At 36.1% G+C, this 21,417-nt stretch overlaps 2 protein-coding genes across 2 annotated transcripts; both read left to right on the top strand.

Moving 5' to 3' along the window:
• Positions 1 to 6,376: 6,376 nt before the first annotated feature.
• LOC133866048 (uncharacterized) lies at positions 6,377 to 9,214 on the top strand. Its single transcript, XM_062302613.1, has 3 exons — positions 6,377 to 8,673; positions 8,754 to 8,819; positions 9,100 to 9,214. The coding sequence occupies exons 1-3, from the start codon at positions 6,377 to 6,379 to the stop codon at positions 9,212 to 9,214; spliced, it is 2,478 nt and encodes an 825-aa protein (XP_062158597.1).
• A 2,264-nt stretch (positions 9,215 to 11,478) lies between these two features.
• LOC133866047 (uncharacterized) lies at positions 11,479 to 13,938 on the top strand. The gene is made up of 9 exons (XM_062302612.1): positions 11,479 to 11,520; positions 12,036 to 12,268; positions 12,419 to 12,490; positions 12,606 to 12,829; positions 12,904 to 13,145; positions 13,217 to 13,444; positions 13,523 to 13,615; positions 13,700 to 13,801; positions 13,915 to 13,938. The coding sequence occupies exons 1-9, from the start codon at positions 11,479 to 11,481 to the stop codon at positions 13,936 to 13,938; spliced, it is 1,260 nt and encodes a 419-aa protein (XP_062158596.1).
• The last annotated feature ends 7,479 nt before the right edge of the window (positions 13,939 to 21,417 follow it).

Below are 21,417 nucleotides of genomic sequence, written 5' to 3'. Positions count from 1 at the left end.
ATCACCTGAGTACAGGTTCAAACGATCCATTAGCATAAGCTCGCTACTAGACAACGTACTAACATATCTACAGCTTGGTTTGCTAGCATATTGAGAATGTTTCCAAAATATATGTAAAACAACCTTAACGAAATAATATTTATACCATTAATTAGGTGACACATATATATTATTAGAGTCATGAAATCACGTGAGACAACTTCACATGGGAGAGAGAAAAGAAATCAAATAAAGAAAGAGAGTGGAGCCCACCGGTAAGACTTTAAAAGCTTTAGGAAGGAAAGCTGAACAGTCAAAGCAGGAGATAGAATGGCTAGAACACAAGCAACAATCTGAGCAAATTCTGGTTCAGATAGAAGAAAAGGGAAAAATTGTGCAATAAGGGTATTAAGTACCTCATGGAAAGAGAGATAATAAAGAGACAAAAAATATGGAAAGCAAAATTCAAGGTGCATGAAAAGGTGGGTGGCCTTTTCTCGATGCAACAAGAAGAGAAGAGGAAAAATTCAACAAACAACAAAAGACAAGGGTCCCACGTTGGACAAGGAAATGGGAAATAAATTGAAGAAAAATAAAACCTATGGAGATAGTGTGAACGGCCGGAACCAGAAGGAAAGAAAGGGGAAAAAAAAAAACAAAAGAAAAAATGAATAAACAACATGCAAAGAGGGGAATGACCTGACAAGGAAATCCCATAAATAATAGATAAGAAGAATAAGGAAAGAGCAGGTTGGAGGTCAGATTCTTGAAGGAAGAAACATCATCAACAACAAATAAAATAATGAAGAGCTACCAAAGGACACAGCAGCCCATAACAGGTACAAGAAGTAAAAAAAATAAGAAAACTCCATTAAAGCACAAGAGTACCGGTACAGGTTGAAACAAGAAGACAAAGTCAGTGAGTAGTAGTAAAATCACATGCTAGAAATGTACAACTAGTCAAGATTATTGAAAGAAAGTGAGGAGGAAGGTACAAGGAGCTTACTTGCAGTGGTTCCCAACTGAGAGAGTGAGAGAGTCAAGGAAATGCTTGGGTGAAAAAGGGTGAGACGGCGGATTGTAAGAGAAAAGGGAAAAGAGAGCTGGCTTAAGGACAAATTTATAGGGTTAGGGTTTGGGTATAAATATTAATATAATATTAATAAAGTAAAAGCATTTACAGATTTACTAAAAAAAATACAAAACTGATTATTTGATAAAAGTTTAATTTAATATATGTATATATATATATATATATAAACCATTCTCATTACTAGACCAATCCACTATGCCTAGTTCTCACTCAAGGAAATTACTATTCTATCCCTTAAAGAGGTCAAGGATATTACAGATTTGTTCATTATTTCACTTTCATTGTATGTTATATATATGCTTATCATAGGTGTCCTAAATGTGATGGAGCAGGGTTCGTCTGGAAAGCAGGAGCGACCTCGAGGGTAAACGCAGCACGGAAGGACCAAGCTTAGATTGTATGTGCTCAACGACAAATAGATGACCCCTGAACCCTTGTTTTGTTTATGTAATTTAAGTCGTATTTTCTTGTTAAAGCTATGGGGTCCCTCCTATAACCGTTGCATCAATATCTCCTATAGCGATTTCCATGAAGTATTCATAATGCAAAACATGCCAATATTCGATTATTAACTGATTTTTTAAAACCTTATAATCGGTAATCACAGTCGGGGTATTCGATTATCCGGTTATTCTCAATTAGTAGTTAATAACAGCTTTGCTTGTACACCTTTAACTATGGGTGCACTTTTATCTAAGTTTGAAGTAGTAAAATTATTTTTTTATTTTAATTAATAATTTTCAAAAAAAAAAAATTACATTCGATTACTTACACTTTTTTGTATTATTTAAATATTTTTCTTTAAAAATATTTAATTATCCGAAGAGAGAAACTTTATTCAAGGGAAAGAAAAAAAATGAAGAAAAAACTGTTAGTGTGAGCTACAATTTGCTTCTACAAATTTCAAGAAGCATAATAGCTCAATCTTAGTTTAGATTGAGAATAGATAAACCAATACATGTAAATTTTAGAAAATTTTATACCAATTTAAAATAGAAATAGAGAATAGGGTTAGAATGAGCTTTTAGGACAAAAAGTATGAGATTAGATAATAATAATAAAAGCAACATCAGCAACAACAACAACAATGGTTGTTTTTGTTTTCTAAATTAATCATATGGACGGTTCAATTTATCATGATATTTCAATGCATAAGAATCTATAATATAAAGTGATTAGTTAGTGATAAAATGAATAACAATAAATAAAGAAAGAAAAATGGGAAGAGTTAATAATACGTGGTTCAACTTCAACCAAGTGACCTATCCCCACTCAAAAACCCAGACTAGTAAAAATTAGCTCGTTGAAAAAAAAAAAGGTTAAGTTGATTTTTTTTTTTTAGTGAGAGAGAGAGAGCCGGCAGTTTGTCTTGGTTTTGGGGGAGGGAGGCTTTCACGCCTCCCTCCCCCCTGGGGTTTTTTGTTGTTGGCCTTCTTCGTCTTAGTTGCTAAGATGGTTTTTTAGTTTGTTGTTTGAGTCTTCCGACCTTTAGGGTTGTGGAAGTTTTTGTCGCCCCGGTGTGTATCCGGTGGGTGTTTTAGGTTTCTAGTTTTAGTTCGTTAAGGCAGGAGAGTTCTCTGGTGAAGGTGTCGGTGGGGACTAGTCACCCATGGCGTGTCGATGGCGGAGCTTGAGGTTGTGTTGTTCACTGTCAGATTTTTGGAGGCCAGATCTACAAGTTTTCCCCGTCTTCTGGTGGACACGCGCCCGTCAGCTGTGTTCGTCGTCAATCTCTGGTGCTCCAGCCGCTCTCTACGGTTGTGCGGTCTCTCGGTGATCGGCGCGTGGCCTTCACGCGCCTGGGGTGGTTTTCGGTTCGGATTGCGCGTGAGGGCTGCAAACCGGGTTTTTTCGCCGTGTTTGGTGGTTCTGGTTGTTCAGAGGCTTTTGGCGCTTCAGGGTTGATGGGCTTGTTTTTTGGTGCCGGCGCATGCGGTGCACGCGCCGCCACAGGCGATGGCTTTCCCCGCAGAGACTTTCCTCCGTTGAGCTTTTCCTGTTTTGTTATAGTTTGTGTTTGTTTGGACAGTTTGCTTTGTACGTACATTAATCTAGTCATTGGCAGTCGCCCATAATGTGTGACCGACTCCCTGTTCTAGTAAAGGTCACTACAAAAAAATTAGGTATTTAGGGTCTTTTTTTTTCACTACCTTTTGCAAAAAGGTTGTGAATTGCAGAATATCACTACCTTTTACAAAAATGACTTCTTTAATTGCAGAGTCTCACTACCTTTTATAAAAATGACTCCTTAACTAAGAGATAAAGTCCTATTTTAAGGAAGTCGTTATAATCAGGGTCTTTAAGTCTTTTTTTTCTACTACCCTTCAATAAAGTGATGTGATATACAGAGTTTTAACTACTTTTGGATGAATATTACGCTGCCTTATTAGAAAGGTCTCAAAATTCTCTTGAATTTCGTCAGAATAAAATATTACTCATTGAAGAGATAGATTAAGATTAATTTGAAATAGATTTTCGTGGATAATTTTTTTTTTATTTTTTTTATTTTTAAACAAAAGAAATTAAAAAAAAAAAAAATCCTAAATAGCAATATGATATGATACAGTCAAGAAAGTTTGAATTCAAACTTGACCATTGGAGCAATATATCCTAAACTGACGTCCTTGTTCTTTCAAAAAAAAAAAAAAATCCTAAATAGGCAATAGCCATCTGATATGATATGGGCAAGAAAGTTTGAAAATTCAAACTTGACCATTGACCAGTTATTTATCCTAAAACTGACGCCCTGCTCTTTCAAAAAAAAAAAAAAAAAAAAAAATCCTAAATAGCCATAAAACTGATGTCCTTGCTCTTTCAAACAAACAAAAAAAAAAAAAAACAAATTACGTCCCTGCCTATTCACTAGACTCATGAGTACTATAAGTTAGATGTGATGATGATGAGTCATTTCTCAGAGGACTTCAAGTCAAGTTTGAAGACTCAATCCTTTATAAAAAAAAAAAAAAAAAAAAAAAAACATAGAAGCACTACTTTCGTAAAAGGGACGTGCGTTTGCTGAGTCCTTCTTCAAAGGACTTGTACTCAAGTCTGAATTCTCACTTTCGTGGAGGACTGAAGATGTTTGCTGGCCAGAGTAATCGTCGTGGGTTGAAGACGTGAAGGAATGAAGACGTGCTACACGCAAAGGACGTGGGTTGAAGCCGTGATCAAGCTGAAAGACGCAGGACTTGCAGACGATTTGCTATATGACGCTAAGTATCCCCACGATGATATAAGACGCCAGGTATCCCACGTTGCCATGTATTTCGTAGAAACGGGCGGGTGAATTTTACACTTCCCGCTCGATCTCTTACTCTGCCTAGCTAGCCTCCCTCACTGATAACAATATCAGTGCATAGCAATTAACCAGCCAAAAAATATCCCTCTCCATCACCGTTGTGTCTAGACGTCGTCAACTTGGATCGCTAGCTAGCTGCCATTTAAAAAATTCTGTGAGTTTCTCCTCTAGCTGATCTCTTTCATATTCCATCCTATGATTTCTCTTTATTACAAATGCTAGTGAGATATTTGGGAAAGATGACGCTGTAGTTCCTATTAGATTCTGGTTTAGGTGTAATTAGTGTATTTGGGTTATAATTGTTAACCGGTAGAACATATTTCGTCCTTGCATTTCTCTTGATTACAAATGCTAGCTAGTGAGGTATTTGGGGAAAATGGTGCTGGATAACTATTACATTCTGATTTAGGTGTAATTAGTGTATTTGGGTTATAATTGTGAACCAAGCATGCAAGAAATCATCATGGAGACAAGTAGAAATTCCCGGAAATACAGCATGTAAATGTGCAATATATGTACTGCTTCCGTGAGAATTTTATCATGCAAACACTGTATAATCTCTAAGCCTAACCAAAGATCATTATAAAGTTATGTTTATCCATTAAATGCTGCCATATATACTCCTCAATTCTCTGAAAATGTCCCCCCTTGTTGAATGAAAAACAAGCCTTTTTTAGGAAAAAAATAGGGCTTCCATGTTATATTTAAATGATCTAAATACACCCTAGATGTTTTGGACAGTTAAAATCAATTTAATTTCATTTACTTTCACAATGCCTTAAGCTCTCGTGGAGAGTGAGAGCAAAATCCATTGCTTAGTTATTATCATTGGGGCCCATCTAAGAGTAGCTTCAGTTTATTAAATATATAAAACTATGGATGTCTACAATTTGATGTACAAAAAATTTAAATATTCTCTTTGGACTAGAGCGTTATTCCTATTCTTAAGAAGAATGGTGTTTATGCATTACAGTGTTTTGGAGCTTTGGAGTTTAAATATTTTTAGAACGCTTATGCACATAGCATGGACTGTGTGCATATGAAAATGCCTAACATTGCCTGTAGGTATGGCCCTCTGTAGCCAAAACAAGAACAACGAAATATTGCCTTAATAAAAATCCTTTCACACCACTTTAAAATGCTTCCAAATTTTTCTATCTTTTCAACCTCTCTAATCCTGTGATATGAGTTCCAAAGAAAAAATACACACTATAAGTAAAAGGTAGAACCATAAATATATCTCCCATCCCCGCATGCAAGACCCAACTCGAAAATATGTAAAAACAAAAAATTATTGAAAGAATTCACTGGTCGAAGGTGAAATATTATGATGTCTGCTTCTGAACCAATGTTGTGGCTGTCATTTATCTTTAAATTTCACTCTCCAGTTCTATCATATGGAAACCCCAATTTAACCATAGCCTAACAAGGATTTTTCTTCTTAACCTCAAATATGTACCTTGAGTTTGCATGTATAGTATATTTGTGTGTGTATATTTATATATATAGTTTTAGATTTTAATTAAGGTTCTCTCTCACTGAGTTCATGATGAATAAAAAGAAAGTTTAGAGATTTCATTTCCCCACCCTGACATCAAGAAGTTTGACAAAGAAATATTACTCCCTTTGACCGTCAGTTTAAAAAAGCTACCTTCTCATGAATTGTAGATGTAATAAATGAATTTATTTTCAATTAAGACCAGCTTTTGCTACCTCAAATTTTTAAAATGTTACAAGCATTAATGCTATTCTTCCATTATGTTTTTAACGGTGACAAGCATTACCTTTTCCCCTCGAGGCTCAATATGTTGTTTGGCCAAAGGACTTTCAGCTGTACCTACTCCAAAATCCCATCTAAGATTGAAATTTAAGAAACAAAAGGTAGAAAAAGAATGGTATAGAATATGGTTTTACATTAAATATGCATATATAGCATGACGTGTTTCTACCGTGTTAAATTTCTTGTTGTAAAGTTAATGGTATTTTTATCTTAATCTAGTGAAGCCATGGATAAGAGTTGGATGACAGAGCATAGAACTTCGAAAAAGTATATGGACGGTGTTAAATCTTTCGTGGAATTTGCAGCAGTAAATACTAAGACACCTGGGTTCATGTTGTGCCCATGTAAGAGATGTTGCTTTCGCAAGACACTACGACAACAAGTTGTTCATGACCATTTGACGTCGGGGGCGGGAATTTTGCAAGGTTACACCGATTGGTATATGCATGGGGAAAACATTAGCACACCCATTCATAGGGAGCCGAGTCATGTAGGCTATAGTGTGTCACCCGTTGATGAGATGTCAGCACATGAAGGGTCAACAACTGGAATGCATGCCATGTTGCATGATGTCTTCACTATGCACGATTCTCGAGTAGACGTGGATCCCACTGAAGTGGAAGAAGATCTTGAGGGTCCCGATGAGAATGCTAGGAAGTTCTATGAAATGCTTAAGGGTGCTGATAAGCCCCTCCATGATAACACAAAACATAGTAAATTGGGGGCCATTGTACGTCTCTATAGTTTGAAGTGTATGGGTGGATTGAGTAATGCGTTGTTCACCTTTTTTCTTGAATTTATCAATGAGTTGATTCCAACCAAATCACCATTGCCAAAAGACACATATGAAGCGAAAAAGTACATGAAGGACTTGGGACTTGAATATCAGAAGATCCCGTGTTGCCGTAATGGTTGTATGTTATTTTGGAAGGAGTCCGAGAATTTAGAAAACTGTACAACATGCAAAATGTCTAAGTGGAAGGAAGATAATGGTATGATTGATGGGACGTCTCGAAAGCCAAAAAAAAAGCCAGCGAAGGTCTTGCGATGGTTTCCATTGATACCTAGGTTACAAAGGTTGTTTATGTCACATCTTACAGCATCGCACATGCAGTGGCATGCTAACGAACGCACAAAAGATGGTGTACTAAGGCATCCGGCCGATGGTGAAGCTTGGAAGACATTTGATGCACGGTATCCTGATTTTGCCTTAGAACCACGCAATGTTAGGCTTGGCCTAGCGTCAGATGGATTTAACCCTTACGGAAACATGAGTACTTCCCACAGTATTTGGCCAGTTATGTTGGTAACATACAACTTTCCTCCTTGGATGTGTATGAAACAACCCTATTTTATGTTATCCTTAATTATCCCAGGTCCAAGGGCACCAGGAATGAAGATAGATGTATACCTACAACCTCTAGTACACGAATTGATGGAATTGTGGGATGTCAGTGTTACTACTTATGATGTATCATCGAAGAAGAAGTTTACGATGCGTGCAACATTGATGTGGACAATTAATGATTTGCCCGCATATGCCGATTTGTCTGGATGGAGTACAAAAGGCCCTCATGCATGTCCCTGTTGTATGGATTCAACTCAGTCTATCTGGTTAACTTATGGGAGAAAATATTGTTATATGGGGCATAGGAGATGGCTGCATAAGGATCATAGGTGGAGAAAGATGAAGAAATCTTTCGATGGTACAAAAGAAGCGGGAACAAAGCCTGTGACGCCAAATGGTGATGAGCTAATGAGACAGTTAGAGGGTGTAGAATCTTTGTTTGGGCACTCTATGGGCAAAAGGCCAAGAACTCATTCCTCGATCAACAAAGAGAAAAGTATTTGGAAGAAGCAAAGTATTTTCTTCAGACTCCCCTACTGGAGACATAACTTGTTGCGTCATAACCTTGATGTAATGCACATTGAAAAAAATGTGGTTGATAATATTCTTGGAACGTTGTTGGACATGAAGGGAAAAACAAAGGACAACGACGAAGCACGTATGGACCTTCAAAAAATGAATTTAAGACCTAATCTGCATCAGGTTACCACAGAGCAAAACAAGACATACTTTCCCTCTGCTTGCTTCACAATGTCTAAGGAGCAGAAATATAACTTTTTAAAGGTCATACAGGATGTAAGAGTGCCAGATGGGTACGCTTCAAATGTGTCACGTTGTGTTAAACTCAAGGAACATACTATGGGAGGGATGAAAAGTCATGACAGTCACATCCTCATGCAACAACTGCTGCCGGTTGCCCTGCGCGGTTCCTTACCAAAGAATGTTGTAGAACCTTTGATACAGTTGTCTGGGTACTTCAGGGAGATATGTTCCAAAACAATGCGGTTAGAGGATTTGGATCGTCTTGAGTCTCAGATCCCCATCATATTATGCCAACTGGAACAAATATTCCCACCGGGCTTTTTTACCTCGATGGTGCATGTTGTTGTACATCTAGCTACTGAATGTAAACTAGGCGAACCGGTCCACTTTAGATGGATGTATCCTGCTGAGAGGTATTAGTTCTTGACTTGAAAAAGTTAATTATTAACATCACTTTTGTGCAACTGAGTGAGATTTTGCGTCATTTTTATAGGTGCCTTCATCAATACAAATGTAGCGTTCGCAACAAAGCTGCTCCAGAAGGCTCTATTGCAGAAGGGTACATAATGAATGAATTATTGACGTTTTGTTCTCGTTATTTAGAAAACGCACCCACAATTCACAATAGACCACCATGGAGCCAAGAGGAATCAAGGGGAGCAGTTACTAATATCAATCTTGGGGGATTGAGCATGAAACAAGCACATCGATATATAGTTTTCAACTCTGACGATTTCCTACCGTTGCGCATGTGAGTTTCATAATTTTATTTATCAAATTGAGAAGTGTACAAAGGATTATGAACATTAATGTAACGATTAGTTGTGATCTTTATGTAGGATGCACCTACAGATTCTAAGGGTTTCTCACGATGGATCTGAAAAGGATTTGCAAAATAAGCACGTACAAGAATTTTGTGACTGGTACCTGGGTTATGTAAGTGTCATGTTGTGACTATTAATTTATATAACACCGGTAAGACTTACTTCCACCACATTTATTTTAAATAATCACTCTGATGAACGTTATCCAATCATCAGGTTGACAGCTTGGATGAGGTACACAGAAATTATTTGGGGTCCAAGCTTGTTTGGCATGCAAAAGGACCTATGCAATCCGCTGTCTCATTTAACCGATATGTCACTAATGGCATGATGTTTCGGACTTTGGCTCATGATATTGGAAAGAGAACTCAAAATAGCGGAGTAAGTGTGTCCACAATAGATGGCCCGACCTACTACGACAAGTTAACTAACATAATTGAAGTGCAATATTATGATGGGACTCGATATGTGATGTTCAAGTGTGATTGGGCGGATATAAAAAAAGATAAGGGGTACAAGGAGGATGGATATTGTAACGCCCCCAAACCACTAAGGGTTAGGTTCGTCCATTCTCATACACCAAACTGCAAAGATTCGTAAGGTCTGCCAACAACCTAGCTAATATGCTGAATTTAATAAAAATAATAAAGATTTTAAAACTCAGAGCTTTAATAAATGCGGAAACAGTTATTTCGAAATAAAAAAAAAAATTATGTTTGATTCAATAATTAAAAATCCAAAGAAAAACTAAATTTATTGTACAAGCGCATTTATTAAGGAAACATAGATGCAATGATCTAATGCAAATCCTAGATCCCATCCCGGCCACCTAGGTCTCTCTGTTCATAACCTGAAAACAAAAACAAAATAAGGGGTGAGCGAAAAATGCTCAGTAAGGAAATCCTCAACCATAAAACAGTTGAGTTAAATTCTTTTCTTTAAAACCTCAAAACAATTGTCAAAAACTCATTTTTTATACACAAGATATAATATATGTTTGAAATCAATTATTTCTCATAATATGCCCCTGTACACTATTACGCCCTGTGTAAATAGGGTTGCGCGGTCATTGCTGTGACCTCGGGCAGGTAATGCAGTTTACCTGTGGCCACAGGCCCTGCCCACGTCAGCTAATTAATTAAAGTGCACTTAGCCTGACATAGAGACGGATTACCGCTTTCACTAAGTTCATCAGCGGGTGCGCTTCCATCTCAAGCTACGGTACCGAGCTTAATCTCTGCGAATCTCTGCAAATATATATGGGGCCCAAAATAATAATCTCCTCCACACACGTGCCATTTTCTCAAAAATTTCTCCTTTATATATATCTCATAAAGTTTTCTCACAAAACTTTCTCATTCTTTTCTTGTATATCCAGGGGCAACGTGTTGGAGGGTTTCACAAATTTTTTCTTCTTTTATTGTCACTTCCAAAAAGTTGACTTCACATCTCGGTTAAAATAATAAATTCTCAAAAATTGTAAAGTCCTTTAGAACCGAGGTTTTTCTCAAAATCACAAATTCCAAAATATCATTTTTACTCAATAACTTTCACATCAAAACCAATTTAAGACAAATCCTTCATGTAAACAAAATAATTTGAAATACCGAATCAAGAATAATCAAATCGCAATTATGCAAATAAATGAATAATTAAAGTAATACAACACAACAATTTGAGAAGGGGTAGAGGATCCCTTACTTGGACTTTCCATTAGCATTGGGATCGAGCTTTTACCAAAATACTTCCTTGTACACACTTCAAGCCTTAAACCACACAAAACTACACAAATCCCACAATTTTCTCTCTTGGCCTTAGGTGTGTGTGTGTGAGTGAAGCTTGATGGGTATTGTGTCTTCCATCTTGGTTCTATTTATAAGAGAATGAATGGTTAGGATCAAGTAGACACATTTTGATCCAATGGATGGGAATTAACCTTACCTACCACAATGCACTCAAACTTACCTATCACAATGCACTCAAACTTACCTACCACAATGCACAATGAATGATTAGGATCAAGTAGACACATTTTGATCCAATAGATGGGAATTAACCTTACCTACCACAATGCACTCAAACTTACCTACCACAATGCACTCAAACTTACCTACCACAATGCACTCAAATTTACCTACCACAATGCACTCAACCTTACCTACCACAATGCACTCAAATTTACCTACCACAATGCACTCAAATTTACCTACCATAATGCATTCAAACTTTAATATATTATTCTAACATTATTATTATTATTATTATTATTATTATTATTATTATTATTATTTTTTAACCATTCTCATTGCTAGACCAATCTACTATGCCTAGTTTCTCACTCAAGGAAATTACTATTTTCTCAAAGGTGGGTTGGGTTTGTAGATAGCAATTGGAATGGGTTGGGTTAAGTTCAAAGATGACCCATTAATGGATAATGTGAATTTAACATGTGAAATGTGGGTTGGGTTTGTGGATAGCAATTGGAATGGGTTGAATTCGAAATGGGCCCATTAATTATAACTTAACTGAATTTTCGTCCTATTCAGAGGTATAATTTTTCACGGATGTTTTCGGGTATCAAATAGAGTCCAAAAATTATGAAATTTGGAGGATAGCTAGAGGACTTCAAAACGAGCGTCTCAGTTTTTGAATCGACCAAAATGGAGTTTGTTTGACCCTGTTTCCGTTATTCCAAAGTTTAAGGTTTGTTTTGAGTTTTTATCAAATTGCAACTATAAACGTTTCTACAACAAAAATACACATTTATTTTCATAAATAATCGTAGTTATTCTTTTTCCTTATTAAAAATGTTTTAAAATTAATTTAAACCATTATAATTTATGTCTTAAAATCTGGGGCGCTACAGATATGGTATAGAATTAGTGAGCTTCAAACGCCTGATACACACGGGAGAGAGGATAAATGATGAACCCTTTGTATTATCTTCTCAGGTATCACAAGTCTATTATGTTGAGGATCCAAGGCACCCAGATTGGGCTGTTGTTGTTAAGACAAAACCACGAAATGTATACGATGTCGGCCAAGGGGAGGGTCTTGACGATGATGTTGGGGACTACCGTGAGAATGTGCCTTTCAATCTGAACATGCTCCAAGAAACGAATGATTTTGGCAATGATGACGTTGATTGCGCTCAAAATGACGTAGATGTCACTGAAGTGGGATTGTAGTAATGGTGAATAAACAACAACCAGTTGAAATTACGAAGCAATGAAATAGTATTTAATATGTTGTATGCATATTCTTTCTCTTTTTAAAAATTATATTTTGGACAATTACATATTTTTAATTGCATCTAACAAATTGAAATATGCAGGTATGAATGGCACCCAATAAAAGACCAAGATTCCCTGCGTTCTCAAGAGTTGATAAAGGTAAAGAACCACTCGTTGGTTCATGTCCATCCTCTGATGACGACGAGACACAAGATCCTAATGCTGAATCTCCATACAAACCTGCATTTGAAGAGAATGATACTCTGTCTCATTCACAATTTGAAAAAGGATTTACTATGCCCCCCCTCCACCGGGTTGGTACTTGGGATGGGAGGATGCGTCACAACGTATTGGGTCCACCACCGTCGTACCCATTCCAGAGCGAAGTGAAAACCAACTGCCATCACCTTCCACCGGTGACCTACATGCATCTTTACGCACATCCACACCTGGTCTAGACACGGAACGGCCACAACCACAGGTCGTTGGGCCGGGAGAGGTCCGCACTATTGGTATGTTGTAAAAATTCAAACTTTTTATTGAATTGTGTGGTTCATGTCTAACATCTATTAGATTTAAACTACAGATAGCGATGGTAGAGTGAATGTCAGGCCAATGCCTTCGCCTGCTAATGTTTGGCAGTTGCCACGAGGTGAAAGGGTAGTGATTGAATTTAATGAAGAATGTCAGCCGGTTGGCCCTGGCAGTGAAAAATTGAGAAGCCTTGGGGGGAAGCTGATCAGAAGCAGTCAATTTAGCGAGTTAGAAACACATAATTGGAGGAGGGTATCAACTCAAAAGAAGGAAGATATTTGGGCTACTCTAATGGTAGGTAATGTTTGTTTTGTTACACTTGAAGCTACAAAATTATAACATTATAATTGTCAATTTGTATGTAGTCAAAATTCCATGTTGAGACTAGTCAACAACTGAGTGAAATTAAAAGGATCACATTCATGGACCTGGGGAAAAAGAGGAAGGATTATAGGTATGGGATCAAGCATTCACTACAAATTAAGGAGGGTGAGACAGTTGAAGAAATCCTTGAATCGACACCTACCAACCACGGGCTCCCTCCTGAAACTCTGGAAGTAATGGTTCGGAGATGGAAAAGTGAACTTGATAAGGTAATACATAACATGACTATTATGATGTATTATGATTTACATGTGTTCTATATCTCACTGTGGTAATAAATAATATAGGAAATGGCCAATGTAAACAAAGAAAGCCGGGCCTTGCAGAAATTTCACCACACCTCTGGGTCAAAAAGCTTTGCACGTCTTGCATATCAAATGGTACATGTTTTATCCTGAACAAATATGTGTTGGCTTGATTTATTGTTAACATTGTTGTATAAATATATGACTTTTTACATGCAGGAAAAAGAGTCAGGGTATACCTCGAATCGTAGCCAACTTTTTATGGTGACTCACAAAAAGAAGGACGGCAACCCTGTCAATGAAGAGGCTGCGAGGATGATGGTAAGTGTATTCACTTTATGAATATGCGTAAAGATCTATAGATGTACACATGCACATATTCTAATTAATTAGGTTAACGACAAAATATGTATAAGGTTTTCTATATTTTACAGGCCCAAATGGAGGAATTAATGTAGCGAGATGTAAAGACCAAGAAAATAAATAGGACATTTAGCAATTAATAAATTGTATTTATTAAATGGATGGGACAAATAATAAGTTCTAAGTAGGTAAATTTAAAGTATTGGAATGAAATTGAGTTTAAGATAAAATAATGGAAATTTGAATAATAAAATACTACTACCGGGCCTTTAGGAAATAATAAATAATTAATCATATTGGTAAAATGTAGTTTGAATAAATGTGTGGTTATATATTAATTTTTAAAAGATAAGGTTTTAACATAATGGGGTCTTGTAGCAGTTTATAAGAGTTGAGGGCTTTGAAAATAAAATGGGGATTCTCTTGCCACGTGTCAGCCATTGGTTGGCTTTAAAGGATATCCCATCCTTAACCTTATCTTTAGTAAAGTAATCATAATAAAACAAAAACAAAAAAAAAAAGGGGCAGCCCCATTATTTTGACCGAATGCCCCCATTCCTATTTTCTTTTCTTTTCTTCTTTCTTTTTCTCTCCACTCTTTCGTTGGACAGCAGCTCCTCCTTCTCGTTTTCTTTTCTTTTCTTTTTCTTCTCTTCCTTCTCCCCAGCCGCACACAGCAGCCCCTCCCCTGTTCCTGCCCTAATTTCTTCCTTTTTCCTTCTCTTCCATTTTCTTCCTCCCATCATCTCACTACCACGCACACACGCACAGTGAGCCCATGAGAGAGACGAACCCGTGAGAGAGAGAGGAAGAACCGGAGCAGACTCAGAACCCGTGAACCCCAGACCGTGCTGAAACCGTACGAAGGCCCGATCCTACTATTGATCGGCCGGTGTGTGGCGTTGGATGGCTTCGACTGAACCAAAGGAGCAAATTTTCGGTAATTTTGGGATGATTTTCGGCGTCTGGGCAGAGGATCCTTCCTTCTTGATTTCCGGTAGATTTTCTATAATTTCTTGTTAATTTATAGTTGCTATTTTGTTGATTATGTGTTGAGTAAAGAGTGGGTTAGTTTTGATGGTGATTAGGTTAAGGTTTTGGTAGGAAGTATGTGGATTTTCTGTTTTAATAATATTGGGTGTTGATGATTTGTTGCTCTTCACTGATTTAGAGTGGGTCTTTTGGGTTGAATCCGAAAAATGGATATGGATTTTATGGGATTTGATTTAGATGATTTTTGTTGATTGGGAAAATTCTGTGGGTATGTGATTAGATGATTCTTGGTGTTATTAATGTTTGAATCTTGAAGGGGTTTTGTTAATCTCTTGCTGTGGGTTGTGTATGGAGATGTTTAAAAGGGTTGTTTTGCAGGGCTATGAATGGTGGAATTTCTGATTGAGTTCTTGTGTTAGCCATGTGAGTTTTGGTGGAGATGGGTGGAATTGGAGTAGTTTAGATGGACTGATTTGAAGCGATTATGGATTGGTGTTCTTGAAGTTGGATTTTAATGGGTTTGCAGAGGAGTTCCTAGTGGACGGGTTCCGGTTGAAGTTGTTTGGAAATGGTTGGGTATGAGCCGGATGGGGCCTATGTATGAGGTTGTTGGTAATTTTTGGGTTTATGGCCAAATGGTTTTAGTTGGTTAAATTCAGATTTGGAGTATCTTGAGGGCTGATTTGGGGGATTGAAGGCTAAGTGAATTGGTTGTGTTAATTTGTTATGAATTATCGGTTTAAGTGATTTTATTAGGTTGTGATTAATTTAGGGGATTTCTATAGCAATGTTAATTGAGTATATTATTGAGATTATGGGGGGTTTGATTATTGATGGCTATTTGTGTTTGGCCAGTTGTGTGTGTGTGGGTGTCGGCAATAGCCATGCTTTGGTTGAAATTCTAGGTGTGTTTTTGTATGTGGCCGTGTATGGCGGTATTTGGAATGGTGGAAGGGTGATGTTAAATTGTTGAGTGTTGGGTAAGTGTTGGTTTGTGGGAGTAGTGTTCAAAATTAAGGTATTTAGATCCTTTGTGTTAATAGCCCTATAAAGAGTGATTATTAATGGTTGAGTGGTTTTCTAAGTGTATTGTTTAGAAAAATTATGTTAATGGAAATGGGAGGGAGTAACAAATAAAAACAAACAAGTGTAAATGGATAGAAATTACAAATAGGTAAATAAAAAATACATTAGTATAAAGAAGGAATAAATCAATGAATTAGCAAAACGGTTAAATAAATGGACCGTAGGACTTTAGTCTAACACAATTAAAGATACTAAGATAGCTTTCAAGATATAAATCACTAAGCTTTTAGGTTGGAAAGAGTTAATGGATAAGTGTACCAATGTTATGGTAGAAAGCAAACAAAATATGGGGTTTATAGTTCAATCTAATTAGGCCAAAAGTCCATTAAACCGTTTAAGTCGTATAACCTAGACTACATAGATGGTTAGTAATCATCAAGTATAGTGGTTAAGACAAGAAGAAGAAAGAGTTATAAATTATCCAAATAACCTTAAGACATCAAATGTAAATTAGTAATATTATGGAAATACATAATAGGCTTCGAATCCAATTTAGTAATGTAATTAAATAATTAGCACGCTTATCTATGTATTATAAGCACGTAAGTGTGTTATGAGGTTATGCGTAGCTTAGTAAGCATTCTATACATGTATGTACACATAAATGTATATGGACCAAACACACTTAGTTTAAATGGATAAACAACTATAAGACTTATAGTTAATAACGATAATAAGGTAACTTGATACCCAATTTACCTATCTACGTACGCCAAGCGTTTTAAGTGTATCTTTAGATTAGGTTTAAGATTATTAAACATTGCATTTATATATATATATATATATATATATATACATAATCATATACATGAATATGAATTCGGTAACTAATGATAAGTTAGTACATAAGCAATAAGCTATAAAAAGATTAACAATAATGACAATATGCTGTAAGTATAATAAGGAGACAAATAAAATAGTAAACGTGTTTTAAAGATTAAAGTGGAATTAACCTATAACCAACGACTAATCTAATAATAGCTTAAGGTATCTAGATAGCTTAGAAGCGAGTGACGTGACGTGTGAGCACGCGGGTAGTTAAGATGTCATAGAGTATATGATTCAATACTATAGTCTAACGATACCAATGTTCACAGGATCGTGTTCGAATTGGAGACTTTAATTGGTTCTCCAATGTAGAGTCCAAGTGACTAGAGTCCAAGGGAGTGTTCGAATTGGAGTCCAATGCGGCCAAGGTGAGTATTCTACTCACTGAGAAGTATTATTTTCTTAAATGATGAATTGCAAAATATATATTGTTTTACAAACCTGAACCAACTGTGTGTTGATTATGAATTGTTTTGGATGATTTGAGTACTTTGGAGTATATTGAAATATTGATGATGTTTTGAACTATGAATATGATTGGTGAGTTTAGAGTGAGTATAAAGATTTAAGTTATGCAAATTGTTAAAGAAATGACATGTTGAATTGATTATGTTTTGTAAAGAAAGCATGTGATAAAGTCATGATTATGAAACTAAATGTATAGTATTTGAGCACGAGCATTGAGCATGGCACAAACAAGACCGGGGTTCAATTCCCTTAGGCATACGATACGAACAAGACCGGGGTTCAATTCCCTTAGGCATACGATAAGAATAAGACCGGGGTTCAATTCCCTTAGGCAAACGTACGACACGCATGCACAGCATTTGTTTCATGATAATTGAATTGTTTTCATCTTTTTGATATATATGGTAGTTTTGCTAGACGTATTAGTATGCATAAGAGTCTCAATGGAAAAGAACTTATGTATATTTATATCGGATGGTTGCATGTTTTAAATGTCATTGTTTTCTAAGTCTTACTAGATCAAAGGTAATATAGTAGGTGAGGATGTATGTAGTTGTATCCAACAATGGAACTTCTACGTATAAACTCAGCTGCGTAGTATGGTTTAAATGTTTTCTATTAGTCAGTGTCTACTATATCAGCTATGGGGGTTTTCAAACAAAAGTTTATAAAATTGGTGGCTGTTATAGTATATGAATGACTAGAAAAGAAAGGTTGGTTCTTTGCGAAAACTCAGTGAATAGTATACCTCTGAGGTCTTAGTGTATTTATTTATGCTAAGACGGTGGGCTCATAATTCCACCTATACGGATGTGGCAAACCCCCACAACCGTATAGATGTTCCTTTGGCTGCAGGTACTCTGGTCATAGTTGAGGGTATTGTAGATATGCACTCGGGATATTATGACTGAAGCTTGCCGCGACGCTTGTGTCACCTGTTATTGTATAAGCCATTCTTGTTGTTTAAATATTATGCTGATAAGACTTAAACATATAGATGTTAAATGGCTCTGTATTGTAAATAATTTGTAATAGATGTATAAGCTATGCTTTCTGCTATTCAGGTTTATGTTTCCGCTGCATGGTTAGTTATATGTTATACTCTGATTTACCAGATGTATATATTATGTGATATAAACCAGATGTTGGCTCTGCGACACATCGTCGTGCCACTGTGAGGACTCGTTTATGTTTGTATAGAAAAAAAAAAAAAAAAAAAAAAAAAAAAAAGGGTCGTCACACGAGATGCTCCGACAAGTGGGGCACGTGCGAATGGGTCAATATCATGGTCACCCGACGACCCATATGCACAAGTAATGGGCTCGGAACGGCCTGGGCATGTCCGTGGAGTTGGCTTCGGGCGTACTTCTGGTAGAGCAAGGTTCAATTTGAATGGGGCATCTACATCTAACAATCATGAAGGTTGTGCAAGTCAGATTAGTAGGTTGGAAACAAACGTGGATCAGATGCGAAACATGATTGATTTGCTTATGCGGGAGAAGGATGTTCCATGGGCAGCGCGTGTCAGCAATGCCGCAAACATTCCAGGTATGACATTTCACTAATGTTAATGGTGTATTTTGTAGTATTTCTATTGTTAAGATTAAGTACTACGACAGTTTATTACAATGTTAATTCAGGTATCATCAATACCTAACATTGCTTTAAACAGCACATATATAGAAATATTACAAGCAGCCAGTGTAAATTAACTAATATGGAGAAGAGTGCACTCTAAATTTAGGATATGAAATCACATCTTTTTGTCTTACATACTTTGTTGAATCCCCAAGAAAATGAACAACACATGGTAATTTGTTGTCAATGCTGTAAGAGCAAACTATACATATGAAAGTTTGATGTCATGAGAATGTGTTACAATTAATTATGTAGGTGATGAAGACCCTATTGTTCGAAATGCGGATGTCGTGCAAGCGAGAGATGATGGTGGGGAAGAGGACAGCAGGACACCGGGTGAATTTTCGAACAAATTTTATTAATGAAATAACGTACATATGCAATCCACTAATTCTAGTCTTGTACTTGTGATGTTGTACGTGTTTAGGAAATGGATGCCAAAGGAACTTTGTAGCGGGGTAGCTGTGAAGTTGGTGGCTGTGAAGGTAAAGTTATTTAAACTAATATGAAGACAATTGTTTACTAGTATGCTTAACTCTTGATCCTGTATATGCTTATATTTCTTGGACACGAGTAAATTAGAAAGTGGTTCATTCTTCTATCTAGATTAGAGGTTTGGGGGTCCACAATCTTAAGACTTTCTTAATATATTGTACTTGTTTTACTATTAACGTTAAACATTTCATGCTCATAAAGTGAAATAATTTTAGCATGCAGGCCATCTTCTTTTGTATGTTATTCCAAACATGCTGTGTTATCCCTTCCTATGTTTATATCCTCTAATATTAACATTGTATCCAGTACTTATTAAAAACATTCAAGATGTGTAAGGATACCATCTCCCTCTGAGAAGTATTCATACTACATAGGTTGTGAGGGATTAATCCTCATTATTTTATGGGACGTTTGGGTTCCATTGGGTGATATGATAATGCAGAAATTTACCTGATATTTGGCTTCCACTGGGCTATGAGTAAGACATCCATAAGTTGTTAATGAAGTGAAATCAGAAGTTTATACAACATGGCATAGCATGCTCTTGGGAAGTTGTGTGTTTGGTGAGAAATTTTTAGGAGAAAAGCTTTTTGAGTTCTGCCCAATCAATTTTAACTTTTTTTTTTTTTTTTTAGAGGTATCATTATGAATTTGAATTTATGACAAGCACATGCAGTTTTTTTTATTTTCGCAATTATTTTTTTGTTGTCTTTTTCTACAAGATTGAAGAGTAGTTCAGGCATTTAGTAAATTTATTCTCTTCTATATTCACCTGGTTCATAAAATTTTACTGCATGCTATGTGATAGAAGTTCTGAATATATTCACCTTATAAATCATAGATGAGGTCTTCTACTGAGATTTTATCCCCACTTCAAAACCTTTACTTCTCATTCATTATATAAAAGATTAAAAACAACCACATTAGCACTCCTTTTCAGTTTTCAAGTTATAGATATGTGTATTTGAAGTTTACTAATACAGATTTGGGTTATTTATTAATTAACTAGTATATACATTTCTCTTATATGGATCATAACGAGATTATTTTTGTTTTTAATGTAGTTATCTGAGTATTGGGAGATGCTGAAATGTTGCTAGCCGTTCGTCTTAGACAGAATGTGAAAGTTGTATGCTATTCACGTTTAATTATGGACTATGCTTCTTTTTTTTTTTGTTTTTTTTTGTTGGTAAGAGAGACTGACTGAACTCCATTATTTATGTATTTTAAATTTTGTTACAAGCATAACTATTTTGGTGAAACAATTATAATTGACCAGTTATTGTAATTGATGTATGTGTATATGGAGATGTCAACGTGTATGGTTTGTGCATGGTTGTAATTTTTGGGAGAGCAATTATATATATATATAGGTATATAGGTTCTCAGATTTGGAAACATTAAAGTTAATTTTAAATTTTAATTTTTGAAATATATTAAATATAAAGAATAAAATGGAGCAAAATTTTGAAATCAGTTCTTTAAGCTACCTTTTGTAGCTCACGTTATTGGGCACAATTCACGTCCTTAAATAAATGACGTGCTGTGCTCACTTCAATTCAAGAATTCTAGTCGTGTAGCAGGTAGAAGGAAGCAGGCTTGAGATCGACGTGGTTTTACAGCCTTTATAATGACGTGAAGCAGGTTTTAGACAGTTGAAGACCCATTAACTAAGACGGGCGTTGCCCACGTTAATTTCTGTCCCTATAAAAGCGTGATCAATTTGTGTGTCCTTTTTCAAAGGACTTGAAGAATATTCAAGACCTTATTGGTAGAATGACGTGGGTTGCCCACCTTTTAAACTAAAAGGCTTTTAAAAAATATCCTAGACTAAAGGTTTACTACATTTTGTAAATGACTACATAAAAAGGACACTCACTTTTTTTAAGTCCTATTTCTTTGTTTGTGATGTGGTCTTTTGTTTACCAAAATATATCAATAATAAATAACCACTCGCAATAGGACGAATCCTTGTAGGATAAGGCTATAGAGAGGGTGTCGAACCTCAAGGACTACAGGGGTATTGCTATCAAGTTTATGAAGATTAAAAATAACTAATGAAAAGA

Source organism: Alnus glutinosa, chromosome 4, assembly GCF_958979055.1.
Source record: "Alnus glutinosa chromosome 4, dhAlnGlut1.1, whole genome shotgun sequence".
Taxonomy (NCBI): domain Eukaryota; kingdom Viridiplantae; phylum Streptophyta; class Magnoliopsida; order Fagales; family Betulaceae; genus Alnus; species Alnus glutinosa.
This window is presented reverse-complemented; position numbering and strand designations above follow the sequence as displayed.